At 53.0% G+C, this 20754-nt stretch overlaps 5 protein-coding genes across 5 annotated transcripts; 2 read left to right on the top strand and 3 right to left on the bottom strand.

Moving 5' to 3' along the window:
- Positions 1–484: 484 nt before the first annotated feature.
- On the bottom strand, positions 485–1098 carry EV422DRAFT_497447 (uncharacterized protein; the record flags this gene model as incomplete). The annotated part of the gene is made up of 2 exons (XM_053067946.1): positions 485–848; positions 908–1098. The coding sequence occupies 2 exons, from the start codon at positions 1096–1098 to the stop codon at positions 485–487; spliced, it is 555 nt and encodes a 184-aa protein (XP_052924783.1).
- A 1638-nt stretch (positions 1099–2736) lies between these two features.
- On the bottom strand, positions 2737–3376 carry EV422DRAFT_579152 (uncharacterized protein; the record flags this gene model as incomplete). Its single annotated transcript, XM_053073309.1, has 2 exons — positions 2954–3376; positions 2737–2873 (listed from the first exon to the last, which is right to left on the bottom strand). The coding sequence occupies exons 1-2, from the start codon at positions 3291–3293 to the stop codon at positions 2737–2739; spliced, it is 477 nt and encodes a 158-aa protein (XP_052924782.1). The 5' UTR covers positions 3294–3376.
- Positions 3377–5213: 1837 nt separating this feature from the next.
- Positions 5214–5915, top strand: EV422DRAFT_568411 (uncharacterized protein; the record flags this gene model as incomplete). The annotated part of the gene is made up of 1 exon (XM_053072645.1): positions 5214–5915. The coding sequence occupies one exon, from the start codon at positions 5214–5216 to the stop codon at positions 5913–5915; it is 702 nt and encodes a 233-aa protein (XP_052924781.1).
- Positions 5916–16589: 10674 nt separating this feature from the next.
- On the top strand, positions 16590–17229 carry EV422DRAFT_93476 (methionine sulfoxide reductase B; the record flags this gene model as incomplete). Its single annotated transcript, XM_053074518.1, has 1 exon — positions 16590–17229. One exon carries the CDS (start codon positions 16590–16592, stop codon positions 17139–17141), a length of 552 nt encoding a protein of 183 aa, XP_052924780.1. The 3' UTR covers positions 17142–17229.
- Positions 17230–17835: 606 nt separating this feature from the next.
- Positions 17836–20419, bottom strand: EV422DRAFT_568407 (uncharacterized protein; the record flags this gene model as incomplete). The annotated part of the gene is made up of 2 exons (XM_053072644.1): positions 17836–19948; positions 20034–20419. The coding sequence occupies 2 exons, from the start codon at positions 20417–20419 to the stop codon at positions 17836–17838; spliced, it is 2499 nt and encodes an 832-aa protein (XP_052924779.1).
- Between the last annotated feature and the right edge of the window lie 335 nt (positions 20420–20754).

Genomic DNA, 20754 nt, shown 5'->3' with positions numbered 1-20754 from the left:
GAGAAGACAAGGCAAAGGATGTAGCTTCTAGACAAGGCTGTTTGCCTGTGCAGCGATCAATGCACATGAACCAGCAGGCAAGTCATGCACTCAATCAATGCTATATCCAGCGGAGGTATGAAACCGGGACCACTGCGTACCAATCATACCTAAGCACGTCGTCGCGCTGAAAGCCCACACACCGAGAGCAGCGAGTCAACCGAGCTACTGAGGGTACATGTACACAGGCCCCACACCATGTATGGGCTCACATGTGCAGATCCCTTACCAAGCACATCAAGGCAATGGCTTCGCACGGGAGCTGGCTATGATCATTGATCAAAGCAACCTCCTCGGGCTCAGACGAGTGTCGCCGCAACCAACGCGTCCGCGGTTCACCCTTTCGTTTCTACAAGTTGCCTTCATCGGCGACGCCTCAGGCAGAGGTACAATGATGTGGATGGCAGATAACCACCACGGAAAATGGGATGGGGTGAAATCTAGACTACCGGTTACGGGAGAATGCGTCTGGTCTGCGGCCATTGCCAAACACCACCGAACGCACAATCGAGAGGAAATTCTTGGTGCTCAGGACGTCCCGATTGTGCACTCTCATCCGTAGTCGTAGTGGTCGTCTTCCAGGAATCTCAAATGGTGTCCAGTCTTGGTTGATACATTCGGGGTTGGGGCAACCCACCAATCCATGGACGTATTCCATTCTTCCCTTTCTAGCTTGCCATGGCCGAGATGACAGCCGCTGTCGGATGTTTTTCTTCACACGGCCGTGGCAGTCGGGGCACACGGACGACGTTCGATACTCATCCAGCAAGTAGCATGGAATGCCGTTTCTCGCAAAGAGTGTGCGGAATCTGTTCCATGATGAGTTAGCATAATAGAATACATAGTAGATACCACCAATCATGGTCACTCACCCCTTGGTCTTCGATGACTCCTGAAAGCGCATTGTTTACCAGCATCGCTCCAATCACCCAAGATGACCGAAAAATTCTTTCCATACCGGCGTCGCATGTTCTTAATGAGCTTGCTCTCAGACTTTTGCCGCAGTGAGAACGCCTTGAACCTGCGAGCGACGTGAATCTCAATCCTGGTAAAACTCATCCAGGGCGGGATCTGGGATATGGATGGATGTCAGCCCATGTATTACTAAATTTGAAGACAGCGCATAATACATCATACCTGCATGTATGTGATCCACGATGAAAGCTGAGAACGCCTCGATGTTCATGCTCTTGTGCGATGGAATATGTGATTCCATCTCAGCGATGCCGGCATTGATCTTTCGCTCGCTCATGTCTCTTTGAAAGTACCGAGACTTTGTCTTGACCGCCCGTTGATTGGATGTGTATCTGGTATGGGGTGGTGCATTCTGAGAACGCTGCAACAGAATGTTGCCGCAATGGGGATGGTGGGGATAGGGGCGGTGGGAGCGGCAGCGGAGACAGGGGGATGGTGGGCGGAGACGGGGGGATGGTGAACGGAGACGGGGGGCTGGCGGGCGGAGACGGGAGGCTGGCGGGCGGAGACGGGGGGCTGGCGGGCGGAGACGGGGGGATGGTGGGCGGAGACGGGGGGCTGGCGGGCGGAGACAGGGGGCTGGCGGGTGGAGACGGGGGGCTGGCGGGCGGAGACGGGGGGCTGGGGGGCGGAGACGGGGGGCTGGGGGCGGAGACGGGGGGGGGGGGGGGGTAGCGGGGACAGCAGGGCAGTAGTAATCAACTGAAACGTACCGAAATGGCCGCTCCTTCTTGATGTCTCGACAGAACAAGAGGTTACGCTTGCCCGGATCAATGCTGACGATGTTTGGAGCCTGCCGTAGTTCGGCGATGTGGTGCTCAAAATACAGCTGCTTGACTTCTTCCTGCATCTGGGCTTTGCTGCGCTTCCGGGCGCGATGGCCGTACTTGAGCCCTGGCTTCTTGAAGTGGATGGTAGCGGAATACCCGTTTGTGCTGATTGACCCATCAAATTTGAGACCAACCTTCTTTCGATGCTTGAAGACCTTGTCCTGCAATCCGTCATTCAGCGAGGTGAGGTGAGTGTAATAAGCGCAGAGGGATAGAGACTTACATTCACGTTAAGAAACTGCCCCCACAGCTCCCGCTTGCGTTGATCGGTGAGTTTCCCCATGCGATGGTGGCCCAAGGCCAGGATATGAGTGGTTAGGATCTTTGTGTCGATCCGAACAGATGACTGTATTCGAGATTTGCGCAGCGGGATAGCGGAAAACAGCCACATTCCACGGTGCTCATAGAGGCGTGAGAGCTCACAATAGGCACCTGTGATGAGGCGAGGCAGGTGCGGACCATGATTAGACAAAAGAGGAAGCGGGGGGGGCCCGAAATATACTAACTCACCTAAATATGGCATTGCGTCCACCGCAAGGCTGTACGCAAGCGGTTCATCCTGGGGAGGAAACAGAGCCCATATCTTGTCGAGGACGGTCCGCTCAAGTCGTGTGAGGCGCGCAAAATCTTCTTTGGTTGGAAACTCTTCAAACGTCGCATACTTTTTAAACTGACGGACACGCTGATAATAGTGTCGCCGCTGCGCTTGATTGACTCCAGCTCTACGGAGATGCAGTATGACTTGGTTCAAACCAAGCCTTTCATTGACGTAGCGCAGAAACATTTGCATGAAATGCTCTTGTACGTTAACTTTGAGGTTTGTGAAGATGCTCTAAGCCCTGTTCGCTGCGGTCTGTTGGCGCATGCAGATGGGGGCGAATCCGTGAACATCTCAGTAGTCTTGAACCCATGGATGCAACTCTTGCGCAATGACTGGATTGCCGTTGTAGCCTGGATTGTTGAGCGGCTCAAACATCACACTGATGTGCTTGTCAGTGATGTCCGGGAAATTGCGTAGAGGTTGATCAGCTGCGGTGGGCAGACGTAGTAGTCAGGACATTGTTATGGGAAATACTATGGGAAATATACAGTGTACCTCAAAAACTCACCAAGGTAGTACTTGAGAAAGAAGGTGGTGTGGCGCGCAAGGACGTGAACATTGCCGATGAACGTTGTCAGGCGCTCCCTTTGAGCTTGATTCTGATTATGGATGACTCGGTGAAGCGAAACCTTGGTGCTGGCATGTGTTTGCAGGCGGGGTCGTTGAATTGGTGGTGGTGGTGGCGGGGGTTCATACACCAGGGATCCACCCGGTGTGCTGGAAAAAAGGAAAGGGATGGGAGCGGGGAGGTTCAACCGACGCTGCAGACCCCTGTCCCCGGGTGAAAGCCCTCGCTGCTGTTGCTGCTGCTGCTGCCCGTCTTCAGCGCCGGAACTCTCGCTAACCATGTCTGCAATTGCTTGGGGCAAGTGGCGATGGACAGAAGGTGGGAACTCGAATCGCGGGGGTGGTTGCAATGGTGTCTGCACAGCGGTTGGCAGACGTATGGGCAACCGCGGGGTAACCGGAGCAACCTTCCTCCTCTACCGCCGTGGTGTGGTAGCTCCGGTAAAGATGCCACACCACAGGTGCCTCTGGAGCGCCTGGTGTGATGGCATGATGGCCGTGCTGTGCCTTAAGTCAGCCGAGACGGGTGGTGATTGCCGTGACAGCTGTGTGTCAAGGAACTCACGTCAGTGCTGTGGTAATGAGGCTGAGAATGGTGAGGAATTGCGGTTGTTACCTGGTGGCGGTTGAAGGTGAAACCGGGGATGCTTACTGCTCACAATTGCGTTGGGAAGGAAGGGGGTTGGGAAGGAAGGTTGGTAGGAAGGAAGGGTGGTATGTAATTGGGAGTGAGGATCCCCACGTTTTTTACACGCGTGTAAAGGTAGCTTCCTGGTGTGTGTACATGTACAGGTGTTGCAGGTGATTGCGGGACTTTTTTTTTGAGAAGGAAGCGCCTTTGGCAGTGCAGAGAATGCAAGCTATTCGGCACACCTTTCCGAAGACCCTGTTGTGGAACTCGGTACTTTATTCCCCTTCACACATACCACTCGTTTTATAGACATTCGATCGGATGGTCTGCACACACACACAACCATCTCTCTATCTGCAGAGAAGAAAAGGGGGAGGGGTACGGTAACTATTAAAAGGAAGTTGTGGTTGAAACTGGTTGTTTACAACACTCCCTCTCAGACTACAGATTGTCGCACCCCGGAGGAGATGGAGGCGGAGAGAAACCGTCTCTCGGCGTTGAAGGCCCAGCGACTGCGAGAGAAGGAAATAGCGACGATAAGGGCTGTGGCGGAGAAAGCTTGAAGGAAGGGCGAAAAGGCGTTAGCCGCAAGAGAGCTGGCCAGCGGAAAGGCAGAGGCAATGGCCCGCATGAAAGAGAAGCAAGTGGCAAGAAATCACGGTGTTCTCGCATCTCGCTTGAACATGGCCACGACGACAACAGCAGCGGTCTTCGAGTCATTCTTGCGAGACGATGTCATCCCTAGAATCGACGAAGCCAACCAAGTTCTTATTATGGACAATGCACCCATCGACCGTCGACGTGTTATCAAGGATATTATCCAAGATGCGGGCCATACGCTGAAAATGCTCCCCTCTTATACCCCATTTTTCAACTGCGCAGAATGGGTTTTTGGCAGCGTCAAGCCCTTCATTCGTTGTCACGAAATTTGAGCTACTCAGGACATCCTTCCCCATCTTATTCATGAAGGGCTGGATTGCATTTCAGCGCAGACGGTAAAAGGGTGGATGAGAGAAGTCATGAGGAATTTTACCATTGCTCTTAGAGGACAACGACTCAGGTGTATGTATGACTGTCAATCCTACTTAGACCTTGCACAGTTTCAAGGTCAGGAGCCTGCGGCGGATGATGATGATGATGGTGGGAGCCAGAATGGGAACGAGGTTGGCGAGAACGACAATGAGGAGTAGCTAGTTCCATAGAAAAGCGACGATCTCGTATAGCTGTGTGTACGCTACTTGGTGAATAAGCGAATATGATTTGCTACAGCTGTGCAGAGGCTCTTTACATTGCAAATCTGCCCTGTTGTGCGAATGTTAAATACTGACAACGATTTCGGTGTGCAGCCAGGATATGTAAATTTAGACGTCATTATTAATATGCCTACACTGTCAAAATACTGTCAAAGCTACCTACTTTTGCGGTCCCTGTCTCTGAGACCTCTTTCTCGCTCTCTCTTCTTCCAACCTCAGCACACGCCAAGATCCACACCTTGACACAGCAACAACAAGAACGACAACACAACAACAACAAAGAGAACACAACAACAACGACAACAACGACAACAACCATGCCCAAAGCACCCCCACGCCGAACTCAATCTGGTGCTGGAGCAGGCAGGGGTAGGGACGACCGAAACTACTCCTGCCTTACTCCTGGAGGAGTCTGCGTTGTTTGCGGGGCTCGGACGTCCGCTGCGTGGCGAACGGGCATTGTGAACAACGTCAACACAGCCAGGGCAGCCTGCAATAAGTGTGGGCGCGCGCAGGCATATCTGGACGCCATCGCTGCCCTCCCGGGCAAACCCGTCGTCCCCTCAACCACCCTCCCCGCACCCGCCCCAGCCACCACGCACCTCACCCGCCAGCCCCTCGTCTCCGCCCACCATCCCCCCGTCTCCACCATCCCAACCCCCGTCTCCACCGCCCAGTCCCCCGTCTCTGCCGCCGCTCCCCCTGTCTCCGCCCCCCAGCCTCCCGTCGCCGCTGCCGCTCCCACCGCCCCTATCCCCAACCCCTTTGCAATCACCAGCCTCCTCAACCCCGCCCTAATCCCCAACCCCATCCCAATCTCCGCCCTTCTCAACCCTGCCCCCATCCCCACCCGCCCCACCCGCGCTGCCGCCATAGCAGGGGTCGCAGCCGCAGCAGCAGCAGCAGCAGCGCCCACCCCGACGACCGGTCACAAGGAGGAGGAGGGGTATGACGAGATGGCGCAGGAGGAGCTGGCCATGCCTGAAGAGGAGGAGGGGCACTGGAGGGCGTTAAGCTAGTGAGGGAGACATGCGGTTCAACAACACGCCAGGCGATGAAGGCCCACACCACGCCCCTCTTTGACGCACACCGAGCGCGCCTGGCCGCTGCAAAGCAGAAGGCCGAGGAAGTGCGGGCTTTTACCCCCGCCTCCGACGACGCTGATGATGATGACGAGGAGTATACGTCGGTGGAGAGCAGCCTCTGTTGGGGATATCTCATCTTCACTTGTATTTCATATTATATCTCCCTACTTCTACTTGATCTGAGACCCGGGCTGGCCACCCGAGCTCTCGGTGATACATTACATAAGGCGCCAAGCCTCACTGAAGCCACGCAAGCCCCACTGGCAGCCCATATATAAAGCTGTCAGTCGAGCGGCCGCTGCAAAGAGCTTCTTACTTTTTTCTTCGCTACAATACACTGCTTTCAGCCCTCTCAGAAGGGCCCAATATCGTCTACGTCTCCTCTGACTGTTATGGACGACGCGCCCATACCATAAGCTTACCTATTGACAGCCGCCAATGTCAACCGCCAATGTCAAACGCCAATGTCAATGTCAATGTCAGTGTCAATGTCAGTGTCAATGTCAATGTCAATGCCACTCCCCCTCTCTCCTCTCATTTTGCCAATCCTCCCGCAATATTGCCACTCCTCCTCTCTCCTCTCATTTCGCCAATCCCCCCTCGGCTTCTCCACATCCCCCACTACTTCTCCATAGCCAGCAGCTGTAGCAATGCTCTCTACGCTCGCCACGCACGCTCTAGGAGCATAGCTGGCGCCCCCCCAGTCCTCTCTTGTTGTTGTTGTTCTCTGGCCTGCTGGGTTGCCTATCTATAAATAGCCGGCCTCTCTTCGTCCATTCCCTTCCTCCCCAGCAGATCAACACCAGTTCTTCTCATCTCTTGTTCTAGTCCTTGTCTCTTGTTTCGCCAATACAATCTCTTGTCGCCCATCGCTCTCGCCTTGTCTTCTCTACTTCGCTTCCGCCTCAGTCGTCGAGATCATAACAGTTTGATCCGCTCCAACACTGCGAAGTTCAGAACCTGTCCAACCCTGCATCTGCCACACCTTTTCGCCATGTCCCAATCCGAATCCGTACCTTTCACCGCCGAGCAATGGACTGATATGTGCCAAGCCATTGCCGCCTTGCAAAGCCAAAACGCCAACTTGCAGGCCAACCTAGCGCAAGCCCAAGCCAACGCACAAGCTGCCCAGAACATTGCCGCCCAGGTCCAAGCCAATACGTACACCCGTCCTCAAGTCCCCAACCCTGCTCCCGGAGCTCTGGAGCCAAGAATCAGCTCGCCTGAGAAGTTTGATGGTACCTGCAGCAAATTCCGTGGGTGGTTGAACAACATCCGGTTGATGTTTGCTCTCCAGCCCGACCGCTACCCCAGCGACATCATCAAGATCCAAACGATTGGCACCTACCTCACCGGCACTGCGCAAGCCTGGATGGCGCCCCTAGTCGAACGCCAAGATCACAGCCTTCAGAACTTCGATAGTTTTATCGGTCAGATGCAATCTGTCTTCAGGGACAGCGACAGGGTCCGCACCTCTGAGAACAAGCTCCAGAACCTTCGCCAAACCCGTGCAGCCACCGAGTACATCGCCGAGTTCCGCCAGCTACAATGCGATGTCTCCTGGAATGACCAGGCCCTGATTGCTACCTTCCGCCGTGGCCTCAAAGAGGACGTGAAGGATCTGATGCTCACAATGCCTCCTGCTGCCACCATTGATACGGTGATGGAGCAGGCTATCCAGTGCGATAACCGACTGTTTGAGCGCCACCTGGAACAAAACAGAACCCGCCAGACCTTCCCAGTCCCCCATACCTCGTTTACCACTACCACCACCGTCGACCACAGCGAGCCCATGCAGATTGACGCCGCTCGTCCCCGCGGCCCTCTGAGCCCCCAGGAACGCCAACGCCGCATTTCCAACAACCTCTGCCTCTACTGCGGTGGGGCGGGGCACATTGCAAAGGCCTGCCCAGCCAAGAACAAGACCACCACCCGTGCCGCCAACGTCGACATCAAAGAAACCTCCACGGAACAGGGTTTTCCCAAGGTCCAGCCGCAGTAAAGCCCCAGCGACTGGACTACACACACTCCTCTGGGCCTCCTAACCTCGCAGCTCCTGCAACGGAAGAGGCCACCCCCCCGGTTCCCGACTCCGTTATAGCCAACACAACCCTCCTAGCCGCCACCCATGTCGAAAACTCCGAAATTAACCCACGCACCCTGCTTGTGCTGGGTCCCGTCGAACCCTTCAACTACCACGATACCATCATGGTATCATCCAGCTGCGCCCCAATACCTACCTCAGCCATGATCGACAACGGGGCCCTGTCCTGCTTCATCGACAGAGACTTTGCCCGCAAACACCGCATCCCCCTAGTCCCCCATCAGCGTCCCCTGACGATCGAACTCGTTGACGGTCAACCCAGCTCTGCTGGGCCAATCACCCATCACACCTAACCAGTAGGCATGTGGGTCGACGACCACTTCGAAGAACTCGTCTTCCATGTCACCAAATCACCTCACGCGCCAATCCTCCTTGGTCTTCCCTGGCTCCGCCTCCATGACATTAACCTTGACTTCAAGAACCTTTCGGTCGGTTTCCATTGCAACTGTCAGGACCATGAACTCACGAATTGGGACCACTCCCTGGCACCCCCGAGCCCAGCACCTGCCAGAACCCCCGAGCCCTTGATCCGCATCCCCCAGGATGAAGTCCCCGTCGACAAAACATGGTCAATTCCAGTACCCAAGGTATCTCGCTCCAGCACCCCAGAACCGGCTCCCATGCCGCTCCGAGTCTCGTTCATCTCCACCCCAGCCTTCCGGGTCGCTGCAAGGCATGACCAGGTCTTTGTCGCCTACGCCAACCCTGCGAAACCCGAGCTCCCGGTCTTGCCTAGCCCCAGTAACCCCCCGACACCCGAGAAAAACATCAAAGACTTCCTGCCCCCCGAATATCAAGATTTCGCCGACGTTTTCGAAAAGAAAAATGCTGACACTCTCCCCGAGCACCGGCCCTACGACTGTCCAATCGATCTGGAAGAAGGCAAGCAGCCACCTTTCGGCCCGATCTACAGCCTCAGCGAACCAGAAATGAAAGCACTCTGGGAATACCTCGAAGAAAACCTCGCCAAAGGATTCATCAAACCCTCAAAGTCCCCTGCCGGTGCGCCAGTCTTATTCGTGAAGAAAAAGGACAGTTCTCTCCGCCTCTGCGTCGATTATCGAGGCCTGAACAGCATCACGGTGAAGAATCGCTACCCCCTGCCCCTGATCAACGGTATCATGGACCGTTTGCGCGGTGCCCGCCGTCTCACCAAGATCGACCTCCGCGGCGCTTACAACCTCTTACGCATGCGCCCGGGCGATGAATGGAAGACCGCCTTCCGCTGCCGCTACGGCCTATTCGAATACAATGTCATGCCCTTTGGACTCAGCAATGCTCCTGGTGTTTTCCAGTACCTGATGAACGACATCTTCCGCGACATTCTCGATGTGTTTGTTGTTGTCTACCTTGATGATATCCTGATATTCTCCAAGAACCCCGAAGATCACCCCAAGCACGTCCGCGAAGTCTTGTCCCGCCTCCGCCAGCATGGGTTGTACGCCAAACCCGAGAAGTGCGAATTTGACCGCGAATCTGTCGAGTTCCTAGCCTTCATCATCTCCGAGAAAGGCATCCAGATGGACTTCAAGAAGATCGCTGCCATCACGGATTGGGAACCTCCCAAGAATGTCAAAGGCGTCCAGCGCTTCCTCGGCTTTGCCAACTTCTATTGCCGATTCATCCAAGGTTATTCCAAGATCGCTACCCCGCTCACAGCCCTGACCCGGAAAGACATCCCGTACGCCTGGACGCCCGCTGCAAACACCGCCTTTGAGAACCTGAAGAAATCATTCACCACCGCCCCCATCCTTGCTCACCCTGACCCAGAGAAGCCATTCGTCGTCGAAACTGACGCCTCCGACTTTGCTCTCGGCGCAGTTCTCCTCCAACCTGACCAGGACAATACACTGCTCTCAGCCCTCTCAGAAGGGCCCAATATCGTCTACGGTTCCTCGGACGTTACATGGTAGCACCACCTACCGCTAGAATCACCAAGGCATTCCTTGTCAATGTCGCCCCTCTACCGGACGTCGCCCGTACACTCGTTCACAAGCAAGAATGGACCAACAAACTCAAGCTATCGTTGCGGCTGTCGCAGCTGCTTTCGCTACTTGGGACCGTGCTGTTACGCAGGACGTCCAACGAGCCAAACGTTTCAAACTTCTTATGGACGCTTGCAAGAACAAGCTCGTCGAATACGATGGCGCCAAAGCTGCCAAGAAGATCGAAGAGTTTGTTACGTCTCACAGCAATTTGCTCGAGTGTCTCACGGTCCTGGCTGTACAAGCTGGACCAGACGGTACTGGAGCTGCGAACGCCATAGCCTTTACTATGGCAGAGTACGCTCCTACACTCACTACCTACCTCAAGGGTACTGCTCTCAAGTGGTACAATATGACCTACGCTACTGGCGCTCCCGCGAGTTGGACAGCTTTTCAAACGGCTCTTGTCGCTCACTTTTATCCTCGCAACTCGCGTAATACTATTGAGCTCAAGCTCTCCCGCCTCAAGCTCGGTGACTCTCTCGAGAAATATCTCAAGGAGTTTCAAGACACCAATAATGAGCTCGAAGCCGCTCATCGTCTCGATAACAGTCAAGGCACCATTCCCCTTATCGATCAGATTTGATACTTCAAGGCCGGTCTTCTCAAGAATACGGTAATCGGTCATTATCTCGTTGAAGCCGCTACGAACTTCAAAGTCTCGCAGACTACCAACATCAACACCCCTATCACTCTCGATCAAGCTATCACTGCAGCCCGTCGTGCTCATGTGGCTCATGGGTTCACTGATGGCAACCAAGCCAATACACCTCGTCCGGTTGCCTCGGCAACCAGTGCTTGTGGCGGCCGTGGAGCCAGTCGCGGTTGGGGTAGTCGTGGCGGTGGTCGTGGCGGACGATTTGCCCCGTACACCAATCCTCGAATTACGGAATTCGAGCAAGACTTAGATGATATGACCTTTGGGCTCAATGCCCTCGGTACGTCATACTATCCCACTGGAGTGAGTTGTCTCACTACAGGTCAAGTTCCCTACCAACGTCAACAGCCCTTTTGTCGATGTGGACAATGGCAAACTACGCACGTTCCTCGTCAACGTCCAACGACTCCTTGTCCCCTTTGTAATAAAATGGGACTTTGGAGAGTTGAATGCTGGTCAAATCCCGAAAATCGACAGCAAGGCTCGCAAATCCAGAACCGACGCGGTGGTTTTCGACAGCGCGGTTGTGGCGCTCAAACTCCGCAGCGCAGTCGCCAACCTAATCAACAACAAGGTTCAGCCAATCAGGTTGATGCTGGGTCACGCATTACGGAAATTCTCGATGACGCCGTCAACTCTGCGAATACTACGAATACTACTACAAATCAATCTTCGTGTTTTTTTGAAGGTCGATAGAGCCCCTCGGTAGCCCTGCTCGGCCTACAACATACGATCCTACCGATAAACCGTCTTCGAACCACTGTCTGCTGGACTCTGGGTCTCTCATTGTCGCATCGGAAACAAGTTTGCTCGTGTTCTTTTTGATAGCGGTGCAACTGGGTTATTCCTTGATAAGACATTCGTTGAAAAGCACAAATTTCCCAAGGAACGTATCGAACCGAAGCAGATATGGCTGGCCGACAAAGAATCATACATGCTTCTCGACACGGTCGTTTCAGAAAAGTCTCGAATCTCAGTTGCTTTTCTTAGTTGGACAACTTCCCTGGCTAGTCAGTAATCTGGCTTACGACGCTATTATTGGAATGCCTTTCTGGCGTTTCTTTAATTACGATGAACAAATCTCGATGAGTACCTTACCTATCCTTTGCTGGACCAATTACGGCCCTATACCAAACGCACCGCAGTCTGTCACCATCAAGTGCAAAAGAACTTCAAGAAACTAGGAAGACGTCGAATACATCCCGAAACACAACAACCCTTACTTCAATGTGCAACAAGATCCAGTCATAGACAAAAGACCCGTTCGACCTGTTCGGATCATTAAACCTGTGGATACTCGTCCTCTACAAGCCGCACCTCATTACGTATCTCGATTCGCTCAAGCCAATGCCCTTCATCATAGAAATGACTTCCAAGGGATTCAATAAGGCTTGGCAACGGAACAAGTTTGAAAAAGACATGGTCTGTTGCCTTGCTCTTAACAAAATACCGGACGCTCCTCAAGAGCTTAAAGGAAATCCAGGACATCTTAAGGATATCCTAAATAAATACGTCAATACGCTTTTCAAGGAACAGGAAGGTCTACCCCCTGATCGCGGAGAAGATAATTTCAAGATCGAACTCACTGAAGGTGCTGAACCCGTTTGGCAACCTCTTCGGCACATGAACAAAGAAGAACTCGCTGAACTTAAGAAACAAATCACCTCGATGCTCGGAAAAGGATGGATACAACACTCCTCAAGTCCCTGGGGAGCTAGTGTCGTCTTTGCGAAAAAGAAAGATGGCGGATTACGCATCTGTTGGGACTACCGAGGTCTCAACGCCGTCACCAAGAAAGATCGCACTCCTTTACCCAATATTCGTGAGATGAGGGATCGAATTCAAGGTTGTAAATGGTTTACGCTTATCGATATTCGAGAAGCATACCATCGTCTTCTTATACGAAAACAAGATCAAGAAAAAACAGCAATACAAACTAGCTTCGGACATTTTGAGTATTTGGTCATGCCGTTCGGGCTTACCAACGCACCTGCTTCATTTCAACGTCTTATGAATAAGATCTTCCATAAAGATTACCATGAATTTCTCGCTACTTACCTGGACGACATTTTTATTTTCTCGAAGACCTTAGCCGAACATCGGGAACACGTCGATCGTATCCTGAAGAAACTTGAAGAACACGCCCTTTTCATCAATCCTTCAAAGTGCGTATGGGCTAAACAAGAACTCGAATGGTGTGGACATATTGTTGGAAGACATGGTGTTCGCATCGCGCCCTCGAAAATCCAAGCTATCAAAGATTGGGCTACTCCAAAGTCAACAAAAGGATTTCAAAGCTTTCTCGGGTTCACAAACTATTTCCTCGACTTCGTACAAGGTTATTCGGACATCGCTCTGCCCCTATCAAGTATTCAATCTTTGAAAGTCAAATTTCGATGGGGTCCTGAGCAACAAGAGGCATTTCAAAAGTTGAAAGAAGCGTTGATCAATGCGCCTACCCTAGCAACAATCGATGAAACCAAGCCAATTTACGTCTATACTGACTCATCAGGCTACGCTATCGCTCGCTGGATTGGACAACCTTCTGGCAATGAAACGATCCCTACAAATCTGCCTACGCTTGTCGGACAATGGAAGAAGTTACCCCGGCTCCGGCCTGTTGTCTTCTTCTCTAGAAAGATGAAGGACGCAGAAACTCAATATCCTACGCACGAACAGGAGCTCTTAGCTCTTGTCAAGATGTTGGTCGCCAAGCGACCATATCTCATCGGTCGTTACTTTCAATGTTTTAGCGATCACAAGGGACTCGAATTCATCCAAACGCAACCACATTTGAGCAGAAGACAAGCCAATTGGGTGGAGAAGCTACAAGAGTATGATTTTGACATCCAGTATTTACCTGGACAATGGAATCATATCGCCGACATGCTCTCCCGCAATCCAATCTATGCGCCTCGGTGTGTAGATTGTCAACGACGCCTCGACATGCATACGCAGATCAGCAGTATGCTTGTCAACGAACCTTCCTCCAACGCTACGACAGACGATCCACAAAACTCACCTACTTGCTCAGAAGAAGTATGGAAAAAAGCGCTACGCGAAGATCCATATTCGGATTATCTCGATGAAATTTCTTGAAATCCCCAACACGAGAAAACTTTGAAAGAACTCCGTTATACGTTCGAAAATGGATTAGTACGACACGAAGGACGTCTATACGTTCCTGAAGACATTTGCCCAAAGATTTTGCGGAAATTCCATGTCGAACTCGCCACCGGAGGACATCTCAATGTTAAGAAGACTCTCGCAAGAATTCTTACGGACTATTACTGGCCTACCGTACGCTCCGACGTCATCAAATACGTTGGAACTTGCTAATCCTGTCGACAATTCAAACCTGGTCATCGTCGATACGAATTTCTCTGACCTCTTCCTATACCTTTTGGAAGATGGCACACGGTCGGATTCAACATTTTCGAAGTAGATGAAACAAACTCTTGTCTTGTCTGCATTGATTATCTTTCCGGACATGTGATTCTGACACCGATTAAGAAGACGATTACTGGACGCAAACTAGCCCAAGTCTTTCTAGATCATGTTTGGAAACATGTCGGTACGCCAAAAGTCTTTGTTACGGATCGCGAACCTTGCGCACGTTCCGACTTCTTCCTCGCATTCGATATTCTCCTCGGTGTAAAACACAAACTTGCTACGGCTTGTCATCAGCAAACTGACGGCAAAGTTGAGCGAGCCATCCAAACCCTGAAAAGGATTTGGAAGCAATACCTCAACTACGACAAAAGCAATTGGAAGAAACTATTGCCTTTAATCAAATTCGCATACAATACCGCTCCGAGGGGGAATATGAAGGTTTATCGCCATTCGAAGTAGATCTCGGACGCTCTCCAATCCTCCCGGGTTGGAATCCAATTCTCGAAGGACAAGAACTCAAACTTCGAGCTGTAAATCGAAACGAAATCGAACTCTTCAAGAAAGGGCAGGAAGACATCGCCCGTATCGTACGCGAAAACCTTCAGAGATCGCAAGATCAATTCGCACGGGAACACGACAAAGGTCGAACGCCAATCGCATACAGAATTGGCAACCTAGAAGTAGACGCTCGAAGAGGACTACGATACTCAGCTACGTGGATCGGACCATTCAAAATCATCGCACTGGGAGCACATCCTGATACCTACGAACTCGATTTATCACCATCAAAGATCAGCGGCATCTGGCCCATCTTTCACGTCGATATTTTACGACCACATTGCGAAGAGCAATATCCGCAACGTGCAGTTCCACAGCCTCCTCCACCAATCGAAGAACACGGACAACCTGAATGGGTTGTAGAAGACATCATCGACGAGCGACGCGCCGTACGAAATCTTCTAGTCAAATGGCTCGGTTATCCAGACCCTACTTGGGAACCCAAATCCGCACTTTGCTACACGCCTGCCTACAAACGATAACGAAAAGCTCACCCACAATCTTTGTGGATACGGAGACAAACAGCATAGAGCATCTCATATCACATCACATGCGCGACGCCGCAACAACTGCTCACTATCAATCACACCGCTGGCAATAGCGACATAAACTACATCACATCACGCGCGGCGACGCAAGAACCGACCTTACACACACACATCACACACGACGTCGGCTTAGGGACGCTTTTGCCTCAAACACACACATCACACAGTGCGTCAACACTATAAAATGAACAAGTGCGTCAACACTTTAAAATGAACATGAGCTCTCCCTTTCTTCACATATCCCTCGTAGTTCACCTCTTATTTATGCGGCGCCCTCCTCAGGATCTGAGGGAGGTGTCGGGGATATCTCATCTTCACATGTATTTCACATTATATCTCTCTACTTCTACTTGATCCGAGATCCGGGCTGGCCACCCGCGCTCTCGGTGATACATTACATAAGGTGCCAAGCCTCACTGAAGCCACGCAAGCCCCACTGGCAGCCCATATATAAAGCTGTCAGTCGAGCGGCCGCTGCGAAGAGCCTCTTACTTTTTTCTTCACTACAATACACTGTTCTCAGCCCTCTCAGAAGGGCGCAATATCGTCTACATTTCCTCTGACGTTACAGGGTCCCACACTCGGAGTCCGTGTCATCATACGGATCTACATCTGGTGGCGACGAGACAGCGGGCTCCGAGTTGTGGGAGGAGGAGGATCATGCATTTGCATGAGGGTGAGTTCATCATTGTCTCCGAGACAACTGTCTCCGCCATCTCCACTGCTCCTGACACACGCTCTCTCATAGAGCGAATCGCGAGGCTGCCCCTATTCCGGGCTGTCTCCATCGATCGCGGGAGTTGAGAGCGGAACGGTCCATGAGATCAGAATGCAGAGCGACTACGACGGCGACGGCAACTGAATTCGATCTGCAGTCTGAGAGGGAGTGTTTATAAACAACCCGTTTCAGCAGGAATAAAACGAAAGGGACCGTGAGGCAGAGGAAAAATGGTCGTGGCTCGAGCTGTTTGAGAGTGGGTAAGGTTGCTTTCTGTTGCGATACATAGTACCTACGGTAGTTGTGCTGTTCAGTTAACACCCACGAAGCGCCGAGCGCGACAGTAGTTACCACGCCGCGCCTAGCGCGACAGGGGTCATAATCTGAACAAAGAAGTTGTCTGGGAGTGGGAATTGAACTCGCTACCTGCACGTCTGCAAGGAGAGCAATATTCAACTGTGCCAAAGCGCCAGTGTTGTCAGAATGCAATTACAGTAGTACCAGAAGGGTGTACTGTACGGTACAGGTGGCCAAAAGAGCGTCCGAGAAAGCGTTCCATCACGTGGGTTTCATCACGTGAGCGTTGCGCAGGCTTTAATAAGTCTGATCCATCTCGTCTACAATAGATACTCCATACGAACAACATGCACCGCCAAACCAAACTCCTGCTCTCCAGCGCCGCCATCCTCACCGCCTCCGCAGCAACCTACACCCTCCTCTCCCCCCGTCGCTCGCCCACACAAACCCGCGCATCGCCCGCCTTCACACGAAACGAAGCCGAGTGGAAAAACTCCCTCACACCCGCAGAATACAACGTCCTTCGCAAAAAAGGCACGGAAGTTCCATTCACATCCCCATATGCCCACAAACAACCAACTGATGCCGACGATAACCATTTATACCGCTGCAAAGCCTGCAACCACCCCGTCTTTGAATCCGCCGCTCAGTTCGATAGCCGGACGGGGTGGCCGTCGTTCTACCAGCCTGCGACGCTTCCAACTTCATCAATAGATTCAGATGGGCGATCACCACTGGCAGCGGCGATACACACCCGACCCGATTGGCAAGGCCTGATGCGCGCGACAGAGGTCGTGTGTGCGAAATGCCACTCACATTTGGGGCATGTGTTTAGGGATGGGCCGATGCCGACTGGGGAACGGTATTGTATCAACGGGGTTGCGTTGGTTAGGGAGTGAGTGGGGATGTGGGGTTGTGAAGTATGGAAGTTGAGATTCGATATGATGGATGGGTTGAGGTTCGCAGACGTGAGGAGCGGATTATTGATGGTGTTACGTCCAGCGGGTAACGATAGGAAGGACAGCAGATTTCCAACCGCATCAAACGAACAGCCGGCTTTCTCGGAATCACATCCATGTTCCATTCAATAAGACGGGAGGTCGGGCGGCTCGATAAGCTGTCCGAGGGCCCGGAAGTGGGGTTTAAGAGCAAACAGGCGGGGATGCGGCAGAGAGGGGCATTAAAACTCGCAGACGAGAGGCTAGGAGCCGTAGTTGAGTGCGGGGTTTAGATGTGGTGAAGACTAGAACATCCTCAGACAAGACCCGTTCGCTTAGCTGAACCTGTAGAACTCTAGTTTACTTTCCACGGAAGCAACCATACGCCGCTCGGAGATTGACGGACGGACATCGTGGTAAAACGTGGGCCTACATATTGTTTACAAGCCGGGCATCGAGGCCTCCCCTACTCTGGACCTGCAGTAATTTTGGTGCCTAGGATCTGTCTATACTAGAAGGATTCCGACAGAGGGGGCATTATTTTGCTTCTCGCGAGCCATCAGGTAACGCTTCAATCCCCACGTCTTCCTCAAGGGTCCTATCCATGTTCCCATACCCATGCCAATCATAACGTTCACTTCCTTTCTTCCAAAACTCACACCAGTTCCTCCGGCTCAGCCGCAACCCTCCCATCATTTCTCCTCGGGCCCACCCACCCATCCACCCCCGTCAACCGGGGATAAAACCTCCCCACCACCTGGTCAACCCCAATCACCACCTCAGGCTCCACCACCCCGCCAAACTTCCCCTCCCCACCAGCCCCAAAAATGACCCACTTCCCGTTGCGCATCCCCAATGTCGCGTGGCTGATATCATACGGGAACTTGGCGTCACGCGCAACGTACGGTTTTAGACCGAGCGTGACCGGGTCGGTGGGTGTACCCGCGTGGTGGATGGCGACGAGACGCGCGACGCGGATGTTGAGTGTTGCTTGCGCGGTTGCGCCGTTGGGGCCGGGCCGGGGCGGGACGGGGAGGTTGATGCGGACGAGGTCGCCGAGGGTTAAATGTTCCGCGCCGATTTGGACCGTTTCTATGATGGGATGTTGGGTCGACCCGTTGCCCATGCCAGTTGATGGATGTGGTAACTTCTTCACGATGCTGACTCGACTTCGGGCGTAATCGTATGTCTTGTTCACGACGAGGAGGTAATTCATGAGCAGCGGATCGGAGGCCGTGATCGCCTGTCTCAGCCGCGATAGAACGTTGGGATTGAACCGCAGGTGCCGTGGGAGGACGTATCCCGCAAAAGGCCGGAGATATTGTTCCATAATCGTGGTAAGCGCTCCCGGAGAACTCGGGGTCACATTCAGCAAACGGACAACGTAGCCTCGTGCATCATACTCGGTGAGGGCATTAAGGTCGTTGAAGGTGTGGGTAGGCGTTACAGTCGCGATGGGCACTTGAGGACTAGCACCGGCAGGAAGTGTAGCATGGAAGAACAATGGTGGAACAAGAACCTTCTTAAAGACTTGATCGTTCTCGGCAGCCATCTCGGCAGCCTTATTCTTCGTCTTTTCGGTTGAATGAACCGAACAGATCACGCCCGGCCAATACACCAGTTTGTCCTGTAAGCAGCCGATATCGATGCTATGGACCTGACTGTTGCCGCGGATGGGGAGCGTGGTTGAGTTGGTCTTGAGCATCAAATACGCCTGCACCCAGACCACTTCGCCGACGCGGTAGATCGGCTCCGGTTTGTGCGGTTTGGGTATCGGTCCACTTCGCGGGTCGTAGAGAGTGGCCGGGAGAACAGGAAGCGCCGGTTGCGGTGCCTGCTGCGCTGGTTGTTGAGGTTGTGGTTGAGCCACATTGGCGTTGTTTGATGCGAGCCGAGCCACTTTTGTGGCCGGCTTCTTGACACTACTTGATTTGGTCTGTGGCGCACTTGCCGGCGTTTTCTTTTTCTCCTTAAGCTGTAGCGGCGGAGCCGCCTTCTTTGTAGAAGCCGGTCGCATCCCAGGAAACCCATCGAGAGTAGGGATATCCACCTTCTGCATGCCTTGGCTCGAGCGCGCTTGGGAGGTTTGCGAAGAAGACGCTCTTCCTGGGCCTTCCGGGAACGACTTCAATACTGGTATGTTTACAAGTCCTGGTTGAGGACCATCCTTGGCGAACGGATCGGTCGATTTGCCTTTCCGGTCGGTTGACAGACTCCCGCGATGCGCGACACTCGGGGTACCTTTGGGTCGATCACTCGGAGAAGAATCAACCCCGACATTCATCAACCCCGCACGCTTAGCTAGCGCAGCAGCCAGCGCGGATTTCTTAGCCTTTTGCGATAGGGTCTGTGATGGAGCCGGTTCTTCGTCGTCAACAGCAATGACATCGTCGACTATCACGACATCGTTATCTGTCACGGCGCTGGATTTCTTTGCCTTTTTCTTGGCTGGTAAACCAGTCGGGGTAGATGTAGGCTCGGACTCCTGGGAACCAGCCACCTCCGATATCCTTCGTTTTGGCGAGACCTGCGTCGAATTGGGTTGTGACGATGGCAAGGGAGAGTTCGTAGCACTTCTCCCGTCGGACCTTCGAGGCGCGCGCGCTCTGCGTGGGGTGATGGGCAACCCTTCAGCTGTGAGAATCGACAATCGTTTCGCCCATGAAGGGCAGTATTTGCATGTGCACTCCGCCGGATCGTGGTTGTCGCTAAGGACCAGCCATGTAAGATGTGGGTAAAACTCGGGCGAACTTCGGAATTTGCTTCCACTACAACGAGACACTGGTCAGGAAAGATGTTGGGATTGACTCCGCTCGGGGTCCCTTCCGCGAATCAACCTCCCCCTATACCAACCTGGGATGCCCAAAGAGGTACGGATCGGGCCTCTGCAACTTCCCGTCTTTTCCATGAGTATCCTTCCGATGCAGATTCAGAAGATTGTACCCATCTGGCAAGGTCCTCAAGACAGCGTCCGGATCAAACTCGATAGCGGTAGTCCCCGCAGGAACACCGGGGCACTTTGACGGGTTCTCTGAATACACTGTCTTCAAATGCTCTGAGCATCTTTTTATGAAGCTCGCCAGGGCAGTTGCTTTAGCCCATTCATAGACCGATCTGAGATCCGCGTCTGGGTTTGCGGCGCTATAGTCTTCGAGACTTTCTACGATTTGTTCCGGGAGAGTTTCGGTTGTACCATCGGAAAAGGGTACTGGCACCACGGTGAGACGAGCAAGTCCCATTATCGAAACCACCGTCGCTTTAGTATACAGGTGTGGCTGGCTGAGCGAAGTAGCGGTCGTCGTCCGGGATGGCAGGGACGCGTGGGGGGGACACTCTGTAGGAGTGAGTGACAACGTGGGGGCAAATGGTGGAGCCGACAACACAGTGAGAACGAGGGCAGGCAGAGCGACTACGGGACACAAGGAAAGTGGGTTAAGCGCAGGCCAGGTCAGGTCAAGGGAGTTTCTGAGGGCTGCAGCAATGTTCCGGTGGGAATGGGCGATTCACAAATGGCACAGGGCTTTGCAAGAGTCCCACTCGAGGTGAGAGGTGTCGAGCAAGGTTGTCAAATAAA

This window comes from Fimicolochytrium jonesii (genome assembly GCF_025526975.1).
Source record: "Fimicolochytrium jonesii strain JEL569 chromosome Unknown EV422scaffold_15, whole genome shotgun sequence".
NCBI classification, from domain to species: Eukaryota; Fungi; Chytridiomycota; class Chytridiomycetes; order Spizellomycetales; family Powellomycetaceae; genus Fimicolochytrium; species Fimicolochytrium jonesii.
The sequence above is the reverse complement of the archived record's forward strand: the minus strand, read 5'-3'. Positions and strand labels throughout refer to the sequence as shown.